This window comes from Panthera tigris, chromosome A1 (assembly GCF_018350195.1).
Source record: "Panthera tigris isolate Pti1 chromosome A1, P.tigris_Pti1_mat1.1, whole genome shotgun sequence".
NCBI lineage: Eukaryota > Metazoa > Chordata > Mammalia > Carnivora > Felidae > Panthera > Panthera tigris.
In genome coordinates this window covers 100,628,291-100,649,469 of record NC_056660.1, presented here as the reverse complement: position 1 = coordinate 100,649,469, position 21,179 = coordinate 100,628,291, and the positions used below count along the sequence as shown (strand labels likewise).

The following is a 21,179-nucleotide window of genomic DNA, read 5'->3' as shown; positions in this document are numbered from 1 at the left end:
AGAACTGGATGGCCAGGAAGAGACACACGCATATATCTTAAAAATACCAAAATGGAAGGTAGAGAAAAAGGATGAAAATATTACACAGAAGAAAATTTTCACCTTTGGAAATATCTATGATTATATGAGAATAAAGAGGTGGAAACTCCTTTACGAAGTAAAACTAACTCAATGATAATTCTAAGATCTTAAATAGAAACCTGTTCCAAACTGAACCTTTCTGGTTCTGACCACTCATATTCTGGAAGCTTATGACACATAGTGCTTTGCAATTTTGCTGGGATAAAGCAAGAGGGAGCCCCTCTCTGGTAAGTGAACCTTGAAAACATTAAAGACTTGAATCTCAGCTCAGTTTCATTTACTTTGTCCTTGTCAGCTCACTTGTGCCTGCCTTACAATGCTCATGGAGTGATTAAAACAAAAAAAAAAAATACATTTTGGGGGGTCTGCACAGTACATGGAGAAAAGGTCCCCCCAAAAGAATATTAATTCCTGGTGCACTTCAAAGAAGTGAACCCAAAATGAAAAAACAGATCTAAAAAATGGCTGTTGGCCACAAAATTGACGTTTTATGTAATGTACGAGTAAAATATCTGGTTTATAAGTGGTTTATGGTCATTAAAAGATAAATCTAGAAGGAAAGGTACAGCATAAGGAATATACTCAGTAACATCTGTACGGTGACAGATGGTAACCGAGCTTATGGTCCACTCACTATGCTGTATGCCTGAAACCAATATAACATTGTATGTCAAGTATACTTCAATTAAAAAAAAGAAAAGGGAAGTGTGGAAGAAAATGTGTTTCACAAAATGGTTTATGGGTGTGCTCCAACTAGTATAGAAGTTGCTTATTAAGCAAAAGAGGACAGTTCTGAGACAATGCCGTGGTGATATCAGACACTTAATGGCCATGCGATTCTGGAGGTACGTGGGCTCTTATTCCAGCATTTTCATGTAGCAACAGGTGATAGGCATCCCAACGGCTGTTCACCCAACAATTACCAAAATAAAATGCCACTCCAGCGCGTCAGCCGTAGTGTCTTACTGCAAAATGGGGAACGGGATCAAGTTGCCACAGAATCTTTAGAAGGGTAAAGAAGCTCATGAAAAAAGAAAGATAAAGACAGGTAAAAAATAAAGAAAGGCTGGCGTGTCTGGGTGGCTCAGTCAGTTAAGCGTCTGACTCTTGATTTGGGCTCAGGTCATGATCTCAGGGTTCGTGGGTTTGAGCCTTGCATCCGACTCTGCTGACAGCAGAGAACCTGCTTGGGTCTCTGTCTCCTTCTCTCTCTGCCCCTCCCTGACTTGCTCTCCATCTCTCTCTCAAAATAAATAAGAATTAAAAAAAAAAAAAAAAGATACGGGAGGCTGGGTGGCTCAGTTGGTTAAGTGCCAGACTTTGGCTCAGCTCATGATCTCACGGTTCATGGGTTTGAGCCATACGTTGGGCTCTATGCTGATAGCTCAGAGCCTGGAGCCTGCTTCAGATTCTGTGTCTCCTTCTCTCCTGCCTTTCCCTCACTTGTGTTGTGTCTATCTCTCTCAATAATAAAAAATAAACATAAAAAAAAGATAAAGGCTGGAAAATATGCACAGTGGAATCAGGAAGCCAGCCTACTTTGGAAGAAAGTGTCTTCTTAAGTACACTGGGGTGGGGAGGGTGGTGGCTAAATAATAGTCAAAGGCAGATAAAAGAAAAAAAAATTATTCTATGTACCCCATGGCATTAAGCCTACATACTAGCTATGTAATTTAAAAACAACAACAACAACAACAACAAAAACCAAAAAAACATGTTTAGGTCACGACGCAACCTCTTTGGGAACTAACTTGTGGGAATGTTTAAGGTCTATTTTACAGCACATGTATATGACAGGTGGCATTTTATAAAGGCTTCTGCTCCAGTATGGAACATGACAAGTCACTTGCTGTGGCAGGTGGACCCTCCCAGAGATTCCTGCATAATCACATTCCCGCCCCTGAATGAACAGGATATCAAATCCATTTTGATTTGGGAAGCAAACACTGCCAAACAGAATCTTATAATCAGTCAAATAATTAAACTTATTTTCCAAACTTTTCTGTGTTTGAAGAACGTATTGTAGCAAATTATGTATGTAACTGCAGAGGGAAGTCCATATGGTAAATCCTGGTAGTAGTATCTGGCTAACCATAAGGAGTGATTTAGCACTTGAACATTTCACTAAGCCATATTTTCTTGGAAACGAATACTGAGGATCCTAAAAATGTTATATATGTAAACACACTCACAATATATACATTTAAATATATTTCACATATCTTGTATTTATAAATATAAATATATATTATTTTAAAATATAATTACATATTACATATAATTACACACACACATACACACACACATATATATAAATATATATAAGAAATTTTTAAAAAATGCATCACTGAGGTAATAAAAAAGTAAGGAATCACGAGCATCCTTACATCAAATGTAAACTGAAATCCTGATAGATGAGCAAGCACCAAAGCTGGTCCTTTCCCACAGGCAAGTCGAACCCTAGAACTCTGAGCATCTACTATGAAAGCTGCATGGACAGAAGAAATGAAGATAAAGCCTAAGCTTTGCTCAAGACAGGTGGGCATCAGGGATCTAAGAGGCGAACTCCAAATGAAGCTGCTGAAGGATACAAACCCAGAGGAAGGGAAAGAGAGAAATAAACCCACTCACAGGTTTGGAACCTAATCTAATGCCTTTTGTGTGGTCCAAAAAAACTTTCAAGCTAAGAAGTCCCACCCAGTTGGTAGTGCTCCTAGCAAAAGCAAACAAAAATTCTATCTTGTGTAAAAAGTAAATTGAATCCTGGACATGAAAAAAAATCCCCAAGGATGAAGGTACAAGGAAATGCATTACCCAAGCTAAAAATTGAAACAAACAAAAACCACACATAAATACACTAAGAGGAAACAAAGTACCATGTGCAAAAACTAGCAGAAACAAATGAGACCTATGAAGACATCACTTTTATCAGAATGAGAATTAAAAAAATTAAAAAAAGGGGGGGGGACGGAAGAGGCAACAATCAAAGATAGGATACCTGGGCATTTTCCAGAGACACTGAAAGGTACCTATATTCAGATTGAGAGAGCGTGTACACACCCACACAAACGCACACACAATACACAAAAATATAAATGAAAAAAAAATGTACACCTAGATACAGAATAACTACAGTAACAAAGTTCTACGGTAAAACAGAACACCAAAGATGAAAAGAAGAATCAGAAGAATGACAGATTACATTTAAAAGGCAGAAAATTAAGGGCGCCTGGGTGGCTTAGTCCATTAAGTGCCTGACTCTCGATCTCTGCTCAGGTCATGATCTCAGGGTTCATGAGTTTAAGCCCCGCATCGGGCTCTGCAATGATGTCTGTATGCCCTTCTCTCTGCCCCTCACCGACTTGTGCTCTCTCTCTCTCTCTCTCTCTCTCTCTCAAGGTAAAGAAATAAACTTTTTTTTTTAAAAGACAGAAAATTAAGTGTTTCTATTGATAAAAATTGGTATTTTATGACGTTTATTCTTTCTTACATGTCTTCCAAAAAAAAAAGAAAATTCGTGTATCTTTAAAAAAAGAGAACCAAATTCCTTCACTCTTAGGATTACCATATGAATCAATTGGATTCTTTCCTAATACACATTACTGAATTTTAGTAATCTTATTTTTCCTATACCTTGCAACACTTTGCTACTTTGTGATTCTAAGTATCATTCCATCATTGCTCATCAGTTATTCTCAACTGTGCTAAGAAAATATGAAAATAATAAGAACATCTATAGAACAACGGAATCATTTGGAAAGACAATGAAATAAATAATAATCATTACAATATGCTTTAGCTTTTCTTACTGTGTTGCCCAAAGTACTCATTATCTTTCAAGGTTTGGAGACATCATCTTTGAAGTTACTTAAAAAGTTTTCATTGAACACAGTTAAATATTTAGCAATTTTCATTGTCTACCCAAAAGAATAAAGAGAAAAAAATCAAGGGAGTAAAGTGTTTCCTGATTATTAGATGACTCAGATAATGACAACTGAGAGAGACAGGAATACTCTAGACCACCACGATCCAACAGAAGTAAAATGGAAGCCACAGATATACTGCATAATAATTAAAAATGTAAAATTTGGGGCACTGGGGGGCTCAGTTGGTTAAGCTTCTGACTCTTGATTTCGGCTCAGGTCATGATGCCGCATTTCATAAATTCAACCCCCAACATCTGGCTCTGCGTTGATGGTGTGGAGCCTGCTTGGGATTCTCTCTCCCTGTCTCTTTGCCCTTCCCCCTCTCTCCCTCTCTCCAAATAAATAAATAAACTAAAAAAAAAAAGTAAATTTCACATTTAAATTATTTGGTAGCCACATGAAAAAAGTAAAAAGGAACAATATATTTTGTTTGACCCTATACAAAATATTACTTCAAGTGTAATCATTATAAAAGCTATTGAGATATTTTACATTCTTTCTTGTACTAAGGTTTTGAAATCTGTGTATATTTTACAGAACATCTTGATTCAGACTAGCCGCATTTCAAATGTTTATTAGCCACATCTGACTACTGGCTTCCATAATATATACCAAAATTGGGTGCATAGGTAAAGTCATAGATCGTGAAACTTCAGATGCTATCACAGATGAATTTTCTCACACTTACAGATCAATGACAAAAAAGGAAATACAGTATTCTCTTGGAGATGTTCATTCAATAGTAAGAACTTTTCCATACATTACTTCACATCCAGAACTTGGATCATTTCATTTTGCTAAAAGAATGTGGAACACTATTCTTTCACTTTTTATGATGTTTGTGTACCAAGATTTATTTAACACATGCTTTATTTTACTTGACAAAAGCATATACAAAGGTGTCTGGAAGGAAATAGTAGAGTAGAAGTTTAAAAAAAGTTTATTAATTTAGACATTCTAGTTGTGTCTCTAAATCTAAAAAGGAAAATATTTTGCAATTAGGCAGCAAAGATATAAGCCACTGTCTCTTCAACACATCTATTAACCATCAAGGTTTCCAAAGATTTGGACTGTGAAAATGCATGTCTAAGAAAAAGAACCATTAACAATGGTAAGCTAGAACCTACTAGAGATATACTTAAAATCTGGAAGCTTTTACAAGGCTTACAAGATGATTTATGTTTCATGTTCATGCAGAGTAGTTCAAGATCAAGGAGGTATACTGTTCAAAAGATGCTGCCCATTTAAAAACTAGGAAAATAAGGACTAAAACTTTTGAGTTTGTGATGCTGAAATTCCGATCAAAATTCTAGTGAAGTTGTATTTCACTTTTCTCATTTGAATTTCTGTAAATTATTCATTAAAAAAACTACAAAAACAGTAGTGATTACTACAAAAAAATGGTGATAACCATTTTTCCTGGGAAACCAAGAGTTAAAGTATTTGAAAAAGATAAAAACAGACCTCCCAAGAAACATCCAGGCAGATTAGGGGGGAAAAAAATCAGACAAAATTTCTAAAACAAAAAAGTATAATATTAAAACCTAAAAAATCAAAGGACAGACTTCCAGTTCTGTTACGATGGAACAGCTATACTTTTTCCCTTTCTCCTGCTGAATGCAACTAAAACATTTTATTGGACATTGTACCTAAGGTTGAGGGAAGAAATGAAACCTGCCAGCACCTAAGGAATGCCACAGAGGTACATTTTATCTTTCCTGGGATTTCGTTTTGCCTGACGTATCTTGACACACAGCAGAAAAAGCTGGCGGCCAGGAAATACCAAGAGTTGCAGACAAATAAAGCCGCAATAAAAGCCCATTTCCTTTAGTAAGAAGGCTGTGAAAACGATAGCCTAGTAAGAGAGAAAACTTTTAGACACTGATCACTCTACTCAACCCAACGACCACAGAAAGAATAGTTGCTCCACTTCCACTCAAGCCAGGGAAAGCCTAGAAGGAAGCCTAGACTTCCAACCTCATGAGACTCCAATGGGGCACTCAATGCCAGGGGGGTGTCAGAGAAGGCCAAGCAGAGAGCCAGGATTCTCACTGCCCCAAGACAGTAACGTGCCCCACCCAAAGTGTCAGTGGCAACCAAGGGAGAGCTGGGACTCCTTTCCTCCTAGCAGTAATGAAGAATGCCCTTTCCAGCCCAGGTGTCAACCAAGGCCAAGTGGGAAATCTGGTCTTCTACCTTCACCTGGCAGAAATGAGATAAAGTCCCCCCACCTGTCCCCCAGGCTGAGGGGTATCAGAGAAGGCCAGCCAAGATGGGAGGTTTAAATAAGATCCAGAGCCTCGTCACAAAATACAAAAATGTCTAGGAATCAACCAAAATCATTCCTCGTATCAGACCCAGGAAGCTCTCAAACTGAATAAAAAAGACAATCGATAGACACCAACACTGAGAAGACAAAGATGTTAGATAATGACTTGTAAGGCAGCCAAGATAAAAATATTTCAATGAGTAGGGGCGCCTGGGTGGCTCAGTCGGTTGGGCGTCCGACTTCGGCTCAGGTCACGATCTCGTGGCCCGTGAGTTCGAGCCCCGCGTCGGGCTGTGTGCTGACAGCTCAGAGCCTGGAGCCTGTTTCAGATTCTGTGTCTCCCTCTCTCTCTGACCTTCCCTTATTCATGCTCTGTCTCTCTCTCTCTCTCTCTCAAAAATGAATAAACGTTAAAAAAAATATATTTCAATGAGTAATTATGAGCACGTTTGAAACAAAAGAAACAATACAAAAACTCAACAAAGACATATAGGGGGTCAGCAAAGAAATAAAAGCTATATAAAGAACAATCAGTGGGAATTTTAAACCTGAAAAATACAATAATCAAACTAAAAAGCTCAGTGGACAGGTTCAACAGCAGAATGGAAAGAACAGAGGAAAAAGTCAGCAAATGGAAAGACAGAACAGCAGAAATGATCTTATCTGACCCACGCAGAGAAAAAAGTCTGAAAAAAAAAAACCCAGAAGAAGACCCAAGTGTCCGTGGGACTACAGCACAAAACACCCCATGTGTCCCTACGATCACAGTCCTAGAAGGAGAGGAGAAAGCAGGGAGGAGAGAAACAAAACTCCAAACAGGAAAAACCCAAAGCAATACACACCAAGGCACACAATGAAGCTTCTGAAAACTAACGACAAAGATAAAATCTTGAAAAAGACATCTTAAAACCTCATCTCACAAGTGGAAAACACTAATATGACAGCGGATTTTATCATTAACTACAGAAGCCAGAAGGAAGTGGTACAGTATTTTCCAAGCGGAAAAAAACAAAACAGGGACCGTCAACCCAGAATCCTAGATCTAGAGTGGTCTAGAGTGATGAGATGTGAAACATCCTAAAATCCTTGTTGTGCTCAGGAGGAGACTAAAGAGAACAGGTAACTATGACAAGAATAGATGCAAACTAACAGAGGAAGGAAAATGGAAAGAGAAAAAGGGGGGTTGGGGGCAGGGGAAATCTGCCACCAATCCAAACGTGGGCAAGAAAAGCAAAAGCTCACAAAAAAAGGGACCAAGACAGAAAGGATGGATGTTTGAACTAAGCTCAATCATAGGAGCAATCCTTGAAACGTAAGTGGAAAATTTGAACACACCTTTTTCTTGCAGATCAAAAAGCCACGTTTGACTGAATAGCACACTTAACCAGCTTCATTTGATTATATATAGCTCAGTGCATTCAAGAATTAGAGAAGACGCGTTTTCAAGCACACGAAGTCAATTTTAATAAATGTTTCATGCACTAGAGGAAGAGTTAAAAATATAATACTCTGGTCCACCAGACTACTGGCCCAAGGGAACATTGTACTATATTGTACATGTTCAAAAAACAAATGAGGGGCAGGCTAGTCAGGTAATCGGGTCCTCTGACTACAGCATTCTGCAAGTGCTTTTTGACAAACCCCACACCAGCTGTGGACTGTTTTCTCCAAATGAACTTTTCTTTAAGGCATTTCTTTCTGGCTGAGATTATCCTTAGTCTCGATTTCTATGGGTCACTTGGATCTCTAGCTCCCAACACTCACTGCAGAGTTAACTGTTGTTCCCTCCTTATGAATAAGATGAAAACGTAAACTGCCGTTGTTCTTAAGTAAATGACATGAGATGTGTGTCCCTTTCTCAGAAACATAAATCTCACATTACTGCAACAAGTGACGCATGAGAAATACACATGAAAAGTCTTTGTCTAAGCCCGGCCAGCTTGCGATTTCACACTGCTACTGAAGAACGGAGAGGGACCCACCCATTCAACCAGTCTCAGATAAGAAAATGAGGCCAGGGCGGAACCTCAACCTTGCCCACTGTTTGTTTTTCTTTTCTGGAAGAGTATGGATCTTTATTTCTGACATACTGAAATTTTGCCAGCTGTGTCCAAGCCCTGGAGGGCTTCTATGGTTCTCTGGGTTCTGCCCTCGGGGCACCTGGTCTATGTAAAGGCTCACAGCCTCCAGCCGGGGAAAATGTTCAACTATTTTTCCTTTGATTATTTCCTCCCCTACTTTTGTATTTTCCCCTCTTCCTTCTTTCTGGGACTCTGCGACGTTAGACCTGGTTAGGCCCTCTATGTGTCTTGTCTTTCGTTGCAGAGTAGGTGTACCTGTACTTTATGGAACAATTTCACAACCAGAGAGAAGCTATGGAACTTTTCCAGTTGGAAGACACAACGAATCCTAAGAATTCTTTTTTTCTTTTTTACTTTTTTTAGTGTGTATTCATTTTTGAGAGAGAGAGAGGGAGAGACAGAGCATGAACAGTGAGGGGCAGAGAGAGAGGGAGACAGAATCTGAAGCAGGTTCCAGGCTCTTGACACGGGGCTCCAACTCACAAACCACGAGATCATGACCTGAGAGGAAGTTGGATGCTTAACCGACTGAGCCAGCCAGCTGCCCCTGTAGGATTCTAAATAATCAAGTTATAGATTTTAAAAATTCCCAATCTATCAATCTATCAAGGGAAATGGGGGTAGGTAGTTAAGTAAATTGCGAAAGTTTATGATTATAAGGACATTTCTTTTACAATTATTAATACAGCCTTAAGTAAAACTATGTCAAGGCTGAAAAATTAGAAACTCTACAATGCAGCTTGAAAAGAGCCTCCTGAGAGTTAAGAAACTAACATTTCAGGCCATCTCATTAACTAATAAATTCCAGGAAGTGAGGCAGGTTTTGTAACCATACTACACCTCGGTTTCTCCATCTCTAAAATAAAAGAGCAGTGTGGGCCACCTTAGGGAATGGTGTTGTACTCACCCATGGTCCAGAATGTACTAGCTGATCTCTGGACAAGTGTTTTCTGGGGCCCTCTCAAAGGCTAATCTGCCTGTTCTACGGGTGGGAAGGTGAGGCCAGACAGAAAATCATGAACGTAAATGAAGGGCAGGAGGCAGGTTGGACTAGGTAACGTCTAAGGTCACAGTGAGCTTTAGATGCTCTGACTTGGGCTATAATACTCTCTCAGGTTTATGGGCCAGAGAAGGGCCAGTTCATGAAAAGACTGGCCTACTCCTTTTTTTTTTATAAGTTTATTTATTTATTCTGAAAAAAAGAGAGACAGAGCGAACAAGTGAGCACAAGCCGGGGACGGGCAGACAGAGAAGGAAAGAGAGGATCCCAAGCAGGCTCTGCATAGTCAACACAGAGCCTGACATGGGCCTCAAACTCATGAACCGTAAGATCATGGAGGCTGTCTTACTCCTCAAGAGGCTTACATACCACAAGTTATCCCAAAATGATGCATAACCCAGGGTTTTCATTTCACTTGGGACAGATAAAGCATTCCCACTCGTCTTTCCAACTTCCACCTAGCTCCCACTGCCAACAAAGAGAATCAGGTAGAAAAGGGAGAAGAGAAAGCTCCCTGCAACTCCTTGGAGACTGAAGTGACAAGAAAACGAATATTAAACTCACAACAGGAACCAAGCCCTTTTGGTCCCTCAACCACATCTTTCAAGCCCCATTTCTGAGAATAGAAAATTCCAAGCCCAATTTGAGAGTCACTGTAAACTCCTCTCGGTGCCAGATGATTTTATCTGCATATTTATATTCAAAGTACAAACAACTTAAAATGTTTACACTAAGTAGTAATGGAAGTCATGTGTCAAAGACAATGGGAGGAAAAAGAGGAAAGCGTTCTTTACAACGAAAGCTTGAAGATATACAATATCCGTGGAAAATCTGGCTTATGAGTAAGAATGCACTGTTTACCTATTCCATTTAATTACAGAGAACATGACTTTCTACTCTTTGCATACACAATGTCTAAAGTCTCGTGTTTTGGTTTTTTGCTTTGGTTTTGCTCTGCAATGCTGCCAGAAGCTTGGGAACGCTCACAGCTCCATGTACAGAGTCCCAGGGAACACAGCCACACACGTTCCTGTCCTTTGTGGTCCCCCTTTCCTTTAATCTCCCACTTTCAGGGAGAGGCAGTGAAAACCGCCATGCCCAAAGGAAGAGAACAAAAACAGTCAAGACAGCCCTCCTCAGATGATCGCAAGGTCTCCAGCATGTCAACTCTCCTTGGAGAACACCATCAAGACCAAGAAAACTATGCGAGGCCACCAAGAGGCTCTTGGCATCTCTCTAGTGGGAGAGAGTCATCTGAAGCACGCAGTGACAGCGTATCCTCCCCTTGTAACCAAGAGCGATTCAGGCACGACCACCCAGAAAAACTCTGTCGTGGAAACTGGGTCCTGGCTTCCCAGAGCCTCCAGCTACCTGCCTGCACAGAACCCACCCTAAGATTAAAGCTTACAGGGGTTACAAGGTATTATTCATAAAAAGGACAGTAACAGCCGCTGTTTCTGTGATGTAACATGTCTCAGACGGATAGCTTCTCACGGCGAATCCATAACCCTCAGGTGAGGTCCAGCTCTGCTCTTCCTTATCTTCCCAGCTATGTTCACCTGGGTCATTCCCATGCATCTGCCTGTCAATTGTTCAGTGTCCTGGCTGAACACCTGACCTGTGCCATCCCTGCACCTGCCCTGTGTGGTTCTCTTCGGATTAATGACTACATGAAATATTCATCTGAGGCCTTTAGCCTTTTATATTTAAAAACAGAAAGAAGTTGACACTGCTCTATCTTTTCTTTTGTTTTTCCTGTCACTTAGGACAAGTATTGTTCTTTCTTCCCTCAATAGTTCCACTTGCTCCTCTCAGCTGCAGAAAAGAGCCTCCTATCACATTTTCACAAGCACACATTCTAATTTTCAAAGAAGCTGACACTTCATCAGAGGCAATTAATTTGTATGCACTTATTCTCAACTTGATTCCATATATGGACTGGCCAGGCCCAACAAAAATTCAGTTTCTCTATGTCCTCAAAACCCAAAACTAAAGGCTAGGAATGCCATGAGAAAGCAATAAATCTTGGAAAGAAAACAAAAAGCAAAAAGTAATTCACAGAGCTGAATTAAAACATGGACAGATTTGCTTTACATCAGTTTTTACCTTTATACTAAATTTTCAATTCCTCGATCCAGAGAACCAATTACAAATACAACTTCATTAAAGCTAAAAGGACCAACTGACAACATATTTTTAATTTTAAACTTTGTTTATTTTAATCTAGAGTGTTTGACTGTTGATATATTTTGCATCTCACCCAGAAGTTCTGACAAAAAAAATATCGAGACATAAATTTATTTAAACCGCATTTTATTGACTGAGGACCTAAACACATCTTACCTGTAAATATGTTTCCAAACCTTGTCGTCGTTGCTCCAAGACTTTTGGGACCCAGTTCCTAACATGTTTAGAAGGGATTTCTGGAGTTTTTATACATTTCTTAAGCTATAAAGATAGAAACAAACAAAAATACAGAAAAATGTCTCAATTATAAAGACATTATTTGAAGGGGAAAGGCAGTAAAAGAAAATGAGCCACAACTATCTCCAATAAAAAAGATACAAGAAAATATAATTACAGTGAAATTTCGTTAACAAATTCTTTACTTGGCTTTCCTAAGTGTTTAGGTTTCGGGATAAGCGTTTTATGGTTTTGGTAGATTTTGCTATGCTTGTATATCACTGAGTATTTCAGACTGGATTACTTTTTTCCAAAAAATTAAAAGCTCACTAAATGCATTATAATGGAGGTAGAGACATTTATAATCTTTTTAAATTTACTTTTTAACGTTTATTAATTTTTGAGAAACAGAGAGCACAAGCAGGGGAATGGCAGAGAGAGGGGGAGACACAGAATCTGAAGCAGGCTTCAGGGTCTCAGCTGTCAGCACAGAACCCGATGTGCGGCTTGAACTCACAACGCGAGATGGTGACCTGTGCTCAAGTCGGACACCCAACCGTCTGAGCCACCCAGGCACCCCTATAATTTTCAAAATCAATTAATATAATGAAATTTTGCTCAGAAGAAGTAAAGTCTTTCTACATATTATTTCACATAAAAAAGCAAAATAAAATGCAATGTTTCTAACCATCTCGCTGGAAATGACACGTAAACTAGACCAAACTACTTGGAGAGTTTCTCAAAAGGTCTTCAATAGAATGAACTTAAGTTTTTTAAAACAGAGAGACTGATCCTTCCAATGCTCCTAAGATTTAGGTCCAAATTCTGTTCATGAAAAACCACGGTTCTCAGCTAAGTCTTTCTGGGCAGCAGTTTTAAGGGACAACATATATAAAGAAAAATTCTACTGGAACCTGAGTTAGCACTGCCTGTGGGAGACTCATCCTATGACATCAACATCCTAACCTGTGAAGGTCACCTTACATGGCCAGGTACTTTGCACAGGGGTCTTAAAATGGAACAATTCTCCTCGACTATCCAGGTGGGCTCAGTGTAATAATAAGATGCCCGATGAGAAGGAAGCAGGAGGCTCTGATTCAGAGAGAGCCTGGAGGATGCTACGTGGCTGGGTTCATTGACAGAAGGAGGGTCGAGAGCCCAGGGGACCTCGAGAAGCTAGAAGGAAAGGGAATGGATGCACCCCTCCAGCCTGGGGATGCCTTGATTTTAGCCCAGGGAAACTCGTTGTGGACTTCTGACCACAAGAAGAATAAGAAAATAAATTTCTGTTGTCTTAAGCCCTCAGTTGGTGCTAACATGTTAGATCAGCAATATGAAACCAACACACGGACTCAAATAGAATGAAGTTTAATGTTCTAATTAAAAATTTGGAAACCCTGCTGAGACTGTGTAGCGGGAAGCCAGACCTGGTGTTGGAAGTAAGAATATACAGATTAAACGGGCACCTGGGTGGCTCACTTGGTTAGGCGTCTGACTCTTGATTTTGACTCAGGTCATGATCTCACACTCTGTGAGAGCGAGCCTCGCATCGGGCTCTGAGCTGACAGCGCGGAGGCTGCTTGGGATTCTCCGGCTCCCTCTCTCTCTCTGCTCCTTTCCAATTCTCATACACACTCTCGCCCTTGCTCTTTTGCTTTCTCTTGCTTGCTAAGATATAAATGAGTAAATAAACAATAAAAAAAGAAAAGAATGTGCAGATTACGACCTGCTGAGAAAGGGGCATACGTCCTGAACACCTGAGCTCCCACTTTGGGGAAATGGACCCTATGGGCTTGCTGTGAATGAAGGCAAGGTTTCACTATACCCGAGGAGAGGAAAGAGAGTCCAGAAGCGGGGGAGGGGTGGCAGGTCAGGAACAAGCAGGAGATAAGACAGCAGGGTGACAAGCACCTATCACTGATCACTTTCAGCTGGTCAGGACTGAGGTCACCAAATTTCCGAGGGCTTGACTCCAAATGGTTATTTTAAAAGGTGCCAGGAAAGCCAAGTGGGAATGTATGGAGGGAATCCTGAACTCAGGTCCTTACCTAAATGTCCGGACCTTACCTAAATGTCCGGGTGTGAGCAGGGTTATCATACTGTAAAATGCCTAGACAGCAGCCTAGGAAATCACAATTGTCTTTCAAAGTTTCAAAAACTCAGATAAACAACAAGTTTTTCTCCTCACACATTGCTCCTTTTTAAAAAAAAAATTTTTAATGTTTATTCGTTTTTGAGAGAGAGAAAGAGAGAGAGAAAGTGGGGGAGGGGCAGAGAGAGAGGAAGACAAGCATCCAAAGCAGGCTCCAGGTTCTGAGCTGTCAGCACAGAGCCTGTCATGGGGCTCGAACCCATCATCGAACTGTGAGATCATGACCTGAGCCAAAACTGACTGACTCACCCAGGCGCCCCCATATCATTTTAAATGGGAAGCTTAGTGAATGTCTTGAGCAAGGGCATGACTTAATATAAATTCACTTTAAGGAGGTCATGAGAGATTCCATAATCAGGCAGCACTATAATGGGGCTCTTTTTCCTGACAGAAACGCCAAGCACTCCTGGAGCGACAGCCGCTGTACTGTAACCAGAAGAGTGAAAGGCGCGTGCTAACATAAAGGTGGTAAAGCAGAAAGACCAGAAGGAACTTGGAATATGGATACTGTGGAATTGCAACATCAACTTGGAGCGTCTGCTTTTAGTTTTGTTGCAATGTGAGAATCTTCTCGCACCTGTTTAAGAAACCTAATCAAGTTCCTAGTATATCCAATGAAAAATACTCCTGGCACAAAGGAATCCGTTGTTTAGTTTTGGTGATTCTAAGTCTCAGATGCCCCCGAGGCACTCACATAGAGATAAAATGTAGGCAGGTGGAAAGGAGTTTAGATCTAGGCATCAGAATACATTCAGTGGTACTGAGAACCATGAAACTAGATGACGTGACAGTGGGGTGTTTCTCTGTTGGCACAGATGGGAAAAAACTGCTGTGATGGCAGAATCTGAAGACAGCTCCGAAGATCCCTGCCCCTTAGTGCATGTGTGCCTACATAATCCCCTCCCATGGGGTCATATGGGATCAGTGAATATGGGCAGGACAGCCGTTCCTTTGATGAGGTTACCTTTTATGAGACCCGGTCCTAGCACACAGACTCATGGCTTTGCCATGTTCCAACCACATGGCATAGATGCTGAGAGCTACCCTTGGCCAAAAAATCAGCAAAAAAAAAAAAAGGCGGGGGGGCCTCAGCCCCATGACAGCAATAAACCTACTTTCACCTAAACAAGCTTGGAAGAGGACCCTGAGCCCCAGATGGGACCATAGCCTTGGCCACACCTGGATGCCCACCTGGTGAGACCCTAAGTGGAGAACCCAGTACACCTGTGCCTGGACTCCTGCTCCAGAGAAACTCCCAAATGATACAGTTGTCTTGTTTTAAGCTGCTGAGTAAGTGGCAGTTCCTTACACTGCAATGGGACATGGCTACAATGGCAGAGATCTCTGATTCTGAGAGGCAGGGCAGAGAAGCAGGCAGGCACTGAGCAGGGGGTGAAACCGCACCTTCAGACAAGAAAGGGTTCCAAAAAGCGGGCACAGTCCGACTGCCCAGCCAGGCTGGGGAAGTCAAACAGTGGGTAAGGAGGGAATAGGAAGGGATAGAGCAGAGCCTCCATTTTCAAGAAATTCTACCAAGAAAGGAGAGTAATGCGGGCAACATGGGAGGGAAGCAGGGAGGCAAAGGTGAGTTTTATTACGTTAAATGGGAAACACTAGCACATGTTCATTTATTTATGAGACTGATCCAATACTGAGGAACAAGGGAGAGAGAGAGAAACCATTTATGATTGTCTGTATGGGAATAAATATATATCTCATCTCTACACCATTTGAGGTATTTCTCAAACAGAGACAAAGCCAAAAATGCTCAAGTATTCTGTGGTAATAAATTTATTCGGTTACAATTTAAACCTCAGGAAACTTCCTTTAAAACTGTTGAATCGTGGGGCGCCTGGGTGGCTCAGTTGGTGAAGCATCCAACTTCAACTCAGGTCATGATCTCACAGCTTGTGAGTTCAAGCCCCATGTCAGGCTTGGAACCTGCTTCGGATTCTGTGTCTCCCTCTCTCTCTGCCTTTTCCCTGCTTCAGATTCTGTGTCTCCCTCTCTCTCTGCCCTTTCCCTGCTCACTCTCTCCCTCTCTCTCTCTCAAGAATAAATAAACATTAAAAAAAAAAAAACTGTTGAATCGTGACATTTCTTACATTGTAAAACAGAAAATCAACTCCATTATCTGTCTCTCCTTTTTTTTTTTTTTTTAAATCTTGAAGATAGAGTACTGAAAACACTTTTCCTTTTTATTTATGTCAGGAGTGTGGAGGAGGCCGATCATCATAGCTGTGGGGATCTGTGACAGCGTTTGTAGGTGAGTAATGAATTGCTTTAGATGAGGAGAGACAAACCCAAGACAATATGTTTCCAGCAGGGCTCAGCTGCTCACAAGATAAATACTCCTCTGCCACTCCATGAGATGATTAACTGTTCTGGCCATGCTGCGTCCGGCCACACGGCCTTTCTGATCCACACGGATAGCCACCAGATTCCATGATACTGAAGGTACAATCCCCTCTGCCTGGAGTCATCTTTTTATTTATTTATTTTTTTTTTAATTTTTAAAAGGTTTTTGTAAGTAATCTCTATGCCCAACGTGGGGCTCGAACTCACGACCCCAAGATCAAGAGTTGCACGCTCCAGCAAGTGAGCCAGCCAGGCACCCCTCCCTTTCCTCTTTATACCATTCAAAGAGTTTACTCAGACTTTCCTCCACACAGATGTCCCACGTACACACTGGTGAGAGCGCCAATCTTCCAGAGAAAGGAACACAGATACTTTCCCAAGCACCTAACAAAGAGCTGGATATGTGACAAAAAGGTTAAGGAAAGAAGTGAGGAGCCTTTGGGGTAAAATTCAACCTTTCCCTCCACCTCGGTACCCGTCCGTCCTCAGGGTTCCCTCTAGAAGCACTACATGGGGCGCTTTATTCCTGGTGTGACCCCATATGGCAGCTTCGGGTTCTTTTGAAATGTGTACTTCATTAATTTAAATATAAGAATGTACTATTTTATTCAAGCCAAAAGTAGGCAATAACAAGAATGAGGACAGTTAATTTCGTAACAAACCAGCACCGTATTTCCCTGAAACCTCTGGGCCGGAACGGAAAGCAAACAGCTGAGAAGGCATGTAAAATATGCTCCCCAGTTGGCCATGCAGGGCAGGACTTTCTCCGCACGCCCGTGACCGAGGGCCTGGGGAGGCAGAGCTGTTCTCAAGGACCACCATTTAAAGTGGTAACTTGCTTGTCTACAGGAGATGCGGGCAGGTGCCATTGGGGCACAGGGGAAACTCATACAAGCCTAAGGCTCTTCCCATCACCGCCGGGCCTCAACAGTAGGGAGGAATCCCCATAACTTTTTTTTTTTAAAGATACGAGGCTAAGAGTGAACAGAGAGGAACAAAGTGGGGGCTCACTTGGGTTGTAGTGTGGTGTGCGTGCTGGTCCCATCTGGGACTACACAGCTGCAAAGGAATCACTCGTGTAACCTGGGATGGAAATTACAGGGAACTCAACTCCCACAATCAAAATGAGTTTTTTAGCCAAAACATTCCTCCAGTTAATTCATAAATATGCAGAATGTCCTCCAAACATCCCATTTGCCGACTACTTATTTAATGCCTAATACGTGCCCAACACTAACAGGCAGGGAGGAAGATATGAAAGATAAGATACGGTCCCGACGTGTATAAAACCCCCAAAAAAGTGCCTTCTAGTTAGACAAGACTTAGAGACAAGTAAATTTTAATGATCTCTTACATGCTTTAAATTTAAGCAGAAACGTCTACTCTAAAGGAAGACGAGCAGGTGCCTGGCTGGCTCAGTCAGTACAGTATGTGACTCTTGATCTTGGGGTCATGAGTTTGAGACCCACGTTGGGCATAGAGATTACTTTTAAAAAAAATAAAATAAAATAAAGGAACAGCAATTCCAAGAACAAAGACCTGAGGGAATAAAAGAAACTCCCAGGAAAGAAGGAGAACGTGAAGTATTTCAGTTTGGTTTGAACAGATCAGAACACAGAGGGAAGGCCATTCAGCACGGCAAAGACAGACAGCGATCTTCTTACACGAGGGTGAGTGGGGAGACTAATTGGCTGCCACCGCTGTTTTCTCATGAGAAAGTGAAAAATAAGGTCAACTAGAAAAGGAGTCTGTGGTTGACAGACTAACGGTTCCCTCCTGCAAAAGATGTCCATGTCCTGACCCTTAGAACTTAAGACTGTGTCACCTTACCTGGCCAAAGAATGGGCTTAAGTCAAGCATCCTGAGCTGGAGACATTATCCGGGGGTATGCAGGTACAGCCAATGGAATCTCAAAGGAGAGGCGGAAGTGTCATCATCAGAGAGGGTACAGGCAGAGACAGCAGAGGTGATGATAGAAACAGAACCTGCAGTGACCATACTGCTGGCTTTGGAGATGGGAGAGGCCACAAGCCACAGACTCTGAGCAGCTTCTGTAAGTGAGAAAAGGCAGGGAAACGATTCTCTCCCAGAGCCTCCCAGGGGGAACTGGGCCCTGCCGACGCATAATAAATGCGTGTTGCTTTAAGCCACTACCTTTGTGATGACTAATCCTACCAGTAATTGGAAACTAATAGAGAGTTTAAGATAAGTGGTCGTGAGGGTCAATGTCCATGATATGGTTGACAACACCGACCCATTTCAATGCATTTGCACCACAGAATGATGAAAATGGTGCTTTACGGAAACTGATCTGTAGCAGAGAAAGAATCAGAAGACAAGGATCAGAAATTGCTAAAGCAATACTTAGAGACAATTAGTAAGACTCTGGCTTGGGAGGGAAAAAGAGAAGAGGAAAATTAAATGGTGCACATTATAGAAATTTGGAAGAATGAATCAACGGGACTTGGTGACGCTCTGAACACAGGAGGTAAGAGAAACACAGGTAAGACCCCTGAGGTTTCAAACCTTGTGGCTTCGGTGCACCTGATAGACAGAGGGTGGGTGAGGAGGGTTGTCTAAGAGATGCCTCTAAAAATATAACCACACAATAGGAACTGTCAAACTTCAAGAGGCACTGAGATCACCGGGGATCCTGATTTAAAGGGCAGATAACTGGGGTGCCTGGGTGGCTCAGTCAGTTGAGCACCTGACTCTTGATTTTGGCTAGAGCCATGATCTCACGGTTCGTGAGCCCCACATGGGGCTCTGCACTGACAGCAGGGAGTCTGCTTGGGATTCTTTCTCTGCCTCTCTATCTGCCCCTCCCTGACTCATGCTCTGTCAAAATAAACAAACATTTTTAATAAACAAATAAATAAAAATAAAGGACGCATTACGGGGCTCCATCACGGAGATTCTAACTCAGCACGTCCCGGTAGTACACAGAATCTTCACGTCATTCAATACTGTTCTGTTACAGATGGTCCAAGGTACACACTATGAAAAATACCAATCTAGAAAAGCTAAGAGAAAATGGAAGCAGATACTCATCACCACTCTGGAAGAAATGACTACTATTCAGAATCTGAGAGAGTGAAAATTGACATAACAGATAACATACACATTTAAAGCTTTTGTAAATTAAAATAAATATCAGACCCAAAAGGTCCTGTGTGAAAAGTACTTTCAGCAAATGGCTAAAATTTTATTAGCAGGCCACACAAACTAACGGGTAAAAATAAATCAGACTCTAGTAGATAGACCAGTCCAAAAAAAGGGAATACAACTTCTTTTTTTATTTTTATGTTTCTTTTTTTTTTGAGAGAGAGACAGACAGAGCACAAGCAGGAGAGGGGCAAAGAGAGGGAGGCACAGAATCTGAAGCAGGTTCCAGGCTCTGAGCTGTCAGCACAGAGCCCGATGCGGGGCTCGAACCTAAGAATGGTGAGATCGTGATCTGAGCTGAAGTCGGATGTTTAACCCCATTGAGCCACCCAGGCACCCAGGGAATACAACTTCTAAACAAACTTAAGACACACCAATGACAACAGCAACAAGGCAACATACATTGTTTGCTAAAGTAAATAAATATAATTTTGGGGGGTAATATTCAAACACAATGAGATTTTGTGGTACTTTCCAATGTGCTGGCTGCATTTTAAATCTGCTATAACCATTCTGAAAAGAAATGTGGTAGGATATATGCAAATCCTTTGACAAAGGAAGCTTCTTTTTGCAATCTAGCATAAGGAAACCACCCTGAATATGGAAAATATTATATCTAATGAAAGCCATCAATAATTGGAAGTTTACCATATGATGCACACACAATGTCATTTAGTTTGTAAAATAATCCTATGACGTTAGTACTGTAATTATGCCCATTCTCCAAATGGGGAACATGAGATACAGAAAGACCTTGTAACTTGCTCCATGAACTTGACAGCCAGGAAGAGGTAAAGGCAGACTCAGGAAAATTCTGCTTCCAGAGTCTACACACTTAACTTCGACACCGTAATTACCACCATGCAGGAACATGGTTAGTCCAGCAGCATTTGCTTTACTAAAAAATTCAAGAAGAGAGGGGCACGTGGCTGGCTCAGTCGGTGGAGTAATCGACTTGATCTTAGGGTTGTGATTTTGAGCCACACGTTGGGTAGGGAGAATGCTTAAAAATAAAATCTTAAAAAACAAAAACAAAAACAAAACTTCAAGAAAAGAAGGAAAACAGCCATTATGGTAGCAGAGTAGAAATATGTGTGGGTAACAATGGGTTATTTACCCTGTCCCCAAACCTCCTGCAAGGTTTAGCTTTATAGTGTGAAAAAAATGAAAAAAACAAAAAAACACCTCTTGAATGTTCCCCAAAAATAGAAAGAAATCCTGAGAAAAGTGTCAACGAATGGGATAATGTTTTTGTATAGGGGCGCCTGGGTAGCTCAGGTGGTTAAGTGTCTGACTCTTGATTTCAGCCCATGCTTCAGGTCACGATCTCCATGGTTCATAACTTCGAGCCCTGCACTGGGCTATGTGCTGACAGTAACGGAGCCTGCTTCAGATTCTGGGTCTCCCTCTCTCTCTCTGCCCCTTCCCTGCTCTCTCTCTCTCTCAAAATAAATAAACATTAAAAAATTAAAAAAAAATAAAATTATAAAAAAAAACAATTATTAAAGTTTGGGAGAAGTGATAATCATTAAGAACTTTCTTTAGACAACCAGATGAACTGTGAAATGGGTAACAGTCTCACCTTCTGCCTCAAAATTAGCCTGACAATAAGCCAGGAAGCATTTTTGTCTGAGGCACAGAGAAGAGCTATGCCCCTGTTATTCTAAAGATGCAAAGCACCTGTTAATAGCACATTTATCGTTTTAGAATTAACTTGGGGACACTGGCCAAACACTTTTAACAA

General features: G+C 41.2%; 1 protein-coding gene across 2 annotated transcripts in view; it reads right to left on the bottom strand.

Moving 5' to 3' along the window:
• The window catches only part of SNX24 (sorting nexin 24), a 156,802-nt gene that overhangs the window by 46,618 nt on the left and 89,005 nt on the right, over positions 1 to 21,179 (bottom strand). For both annotated transcript variants that reach the window (XR_006216439.1, XM_042982760.1), the window contains exon 3: positions 11,701 to 11,805. Coding sequence is in view for 1 of the 2 variants with exons in the window: in XM_042982760.1 (XP_042838694.1) it covers positions 11,701 to 11,805 (105 nt within the window). In the remaining variant the exon portion in view is untranslated. The remainder of the gene's footprint in view (positions 1 to 11,700; positions 11,806 to 21,179) is intronic.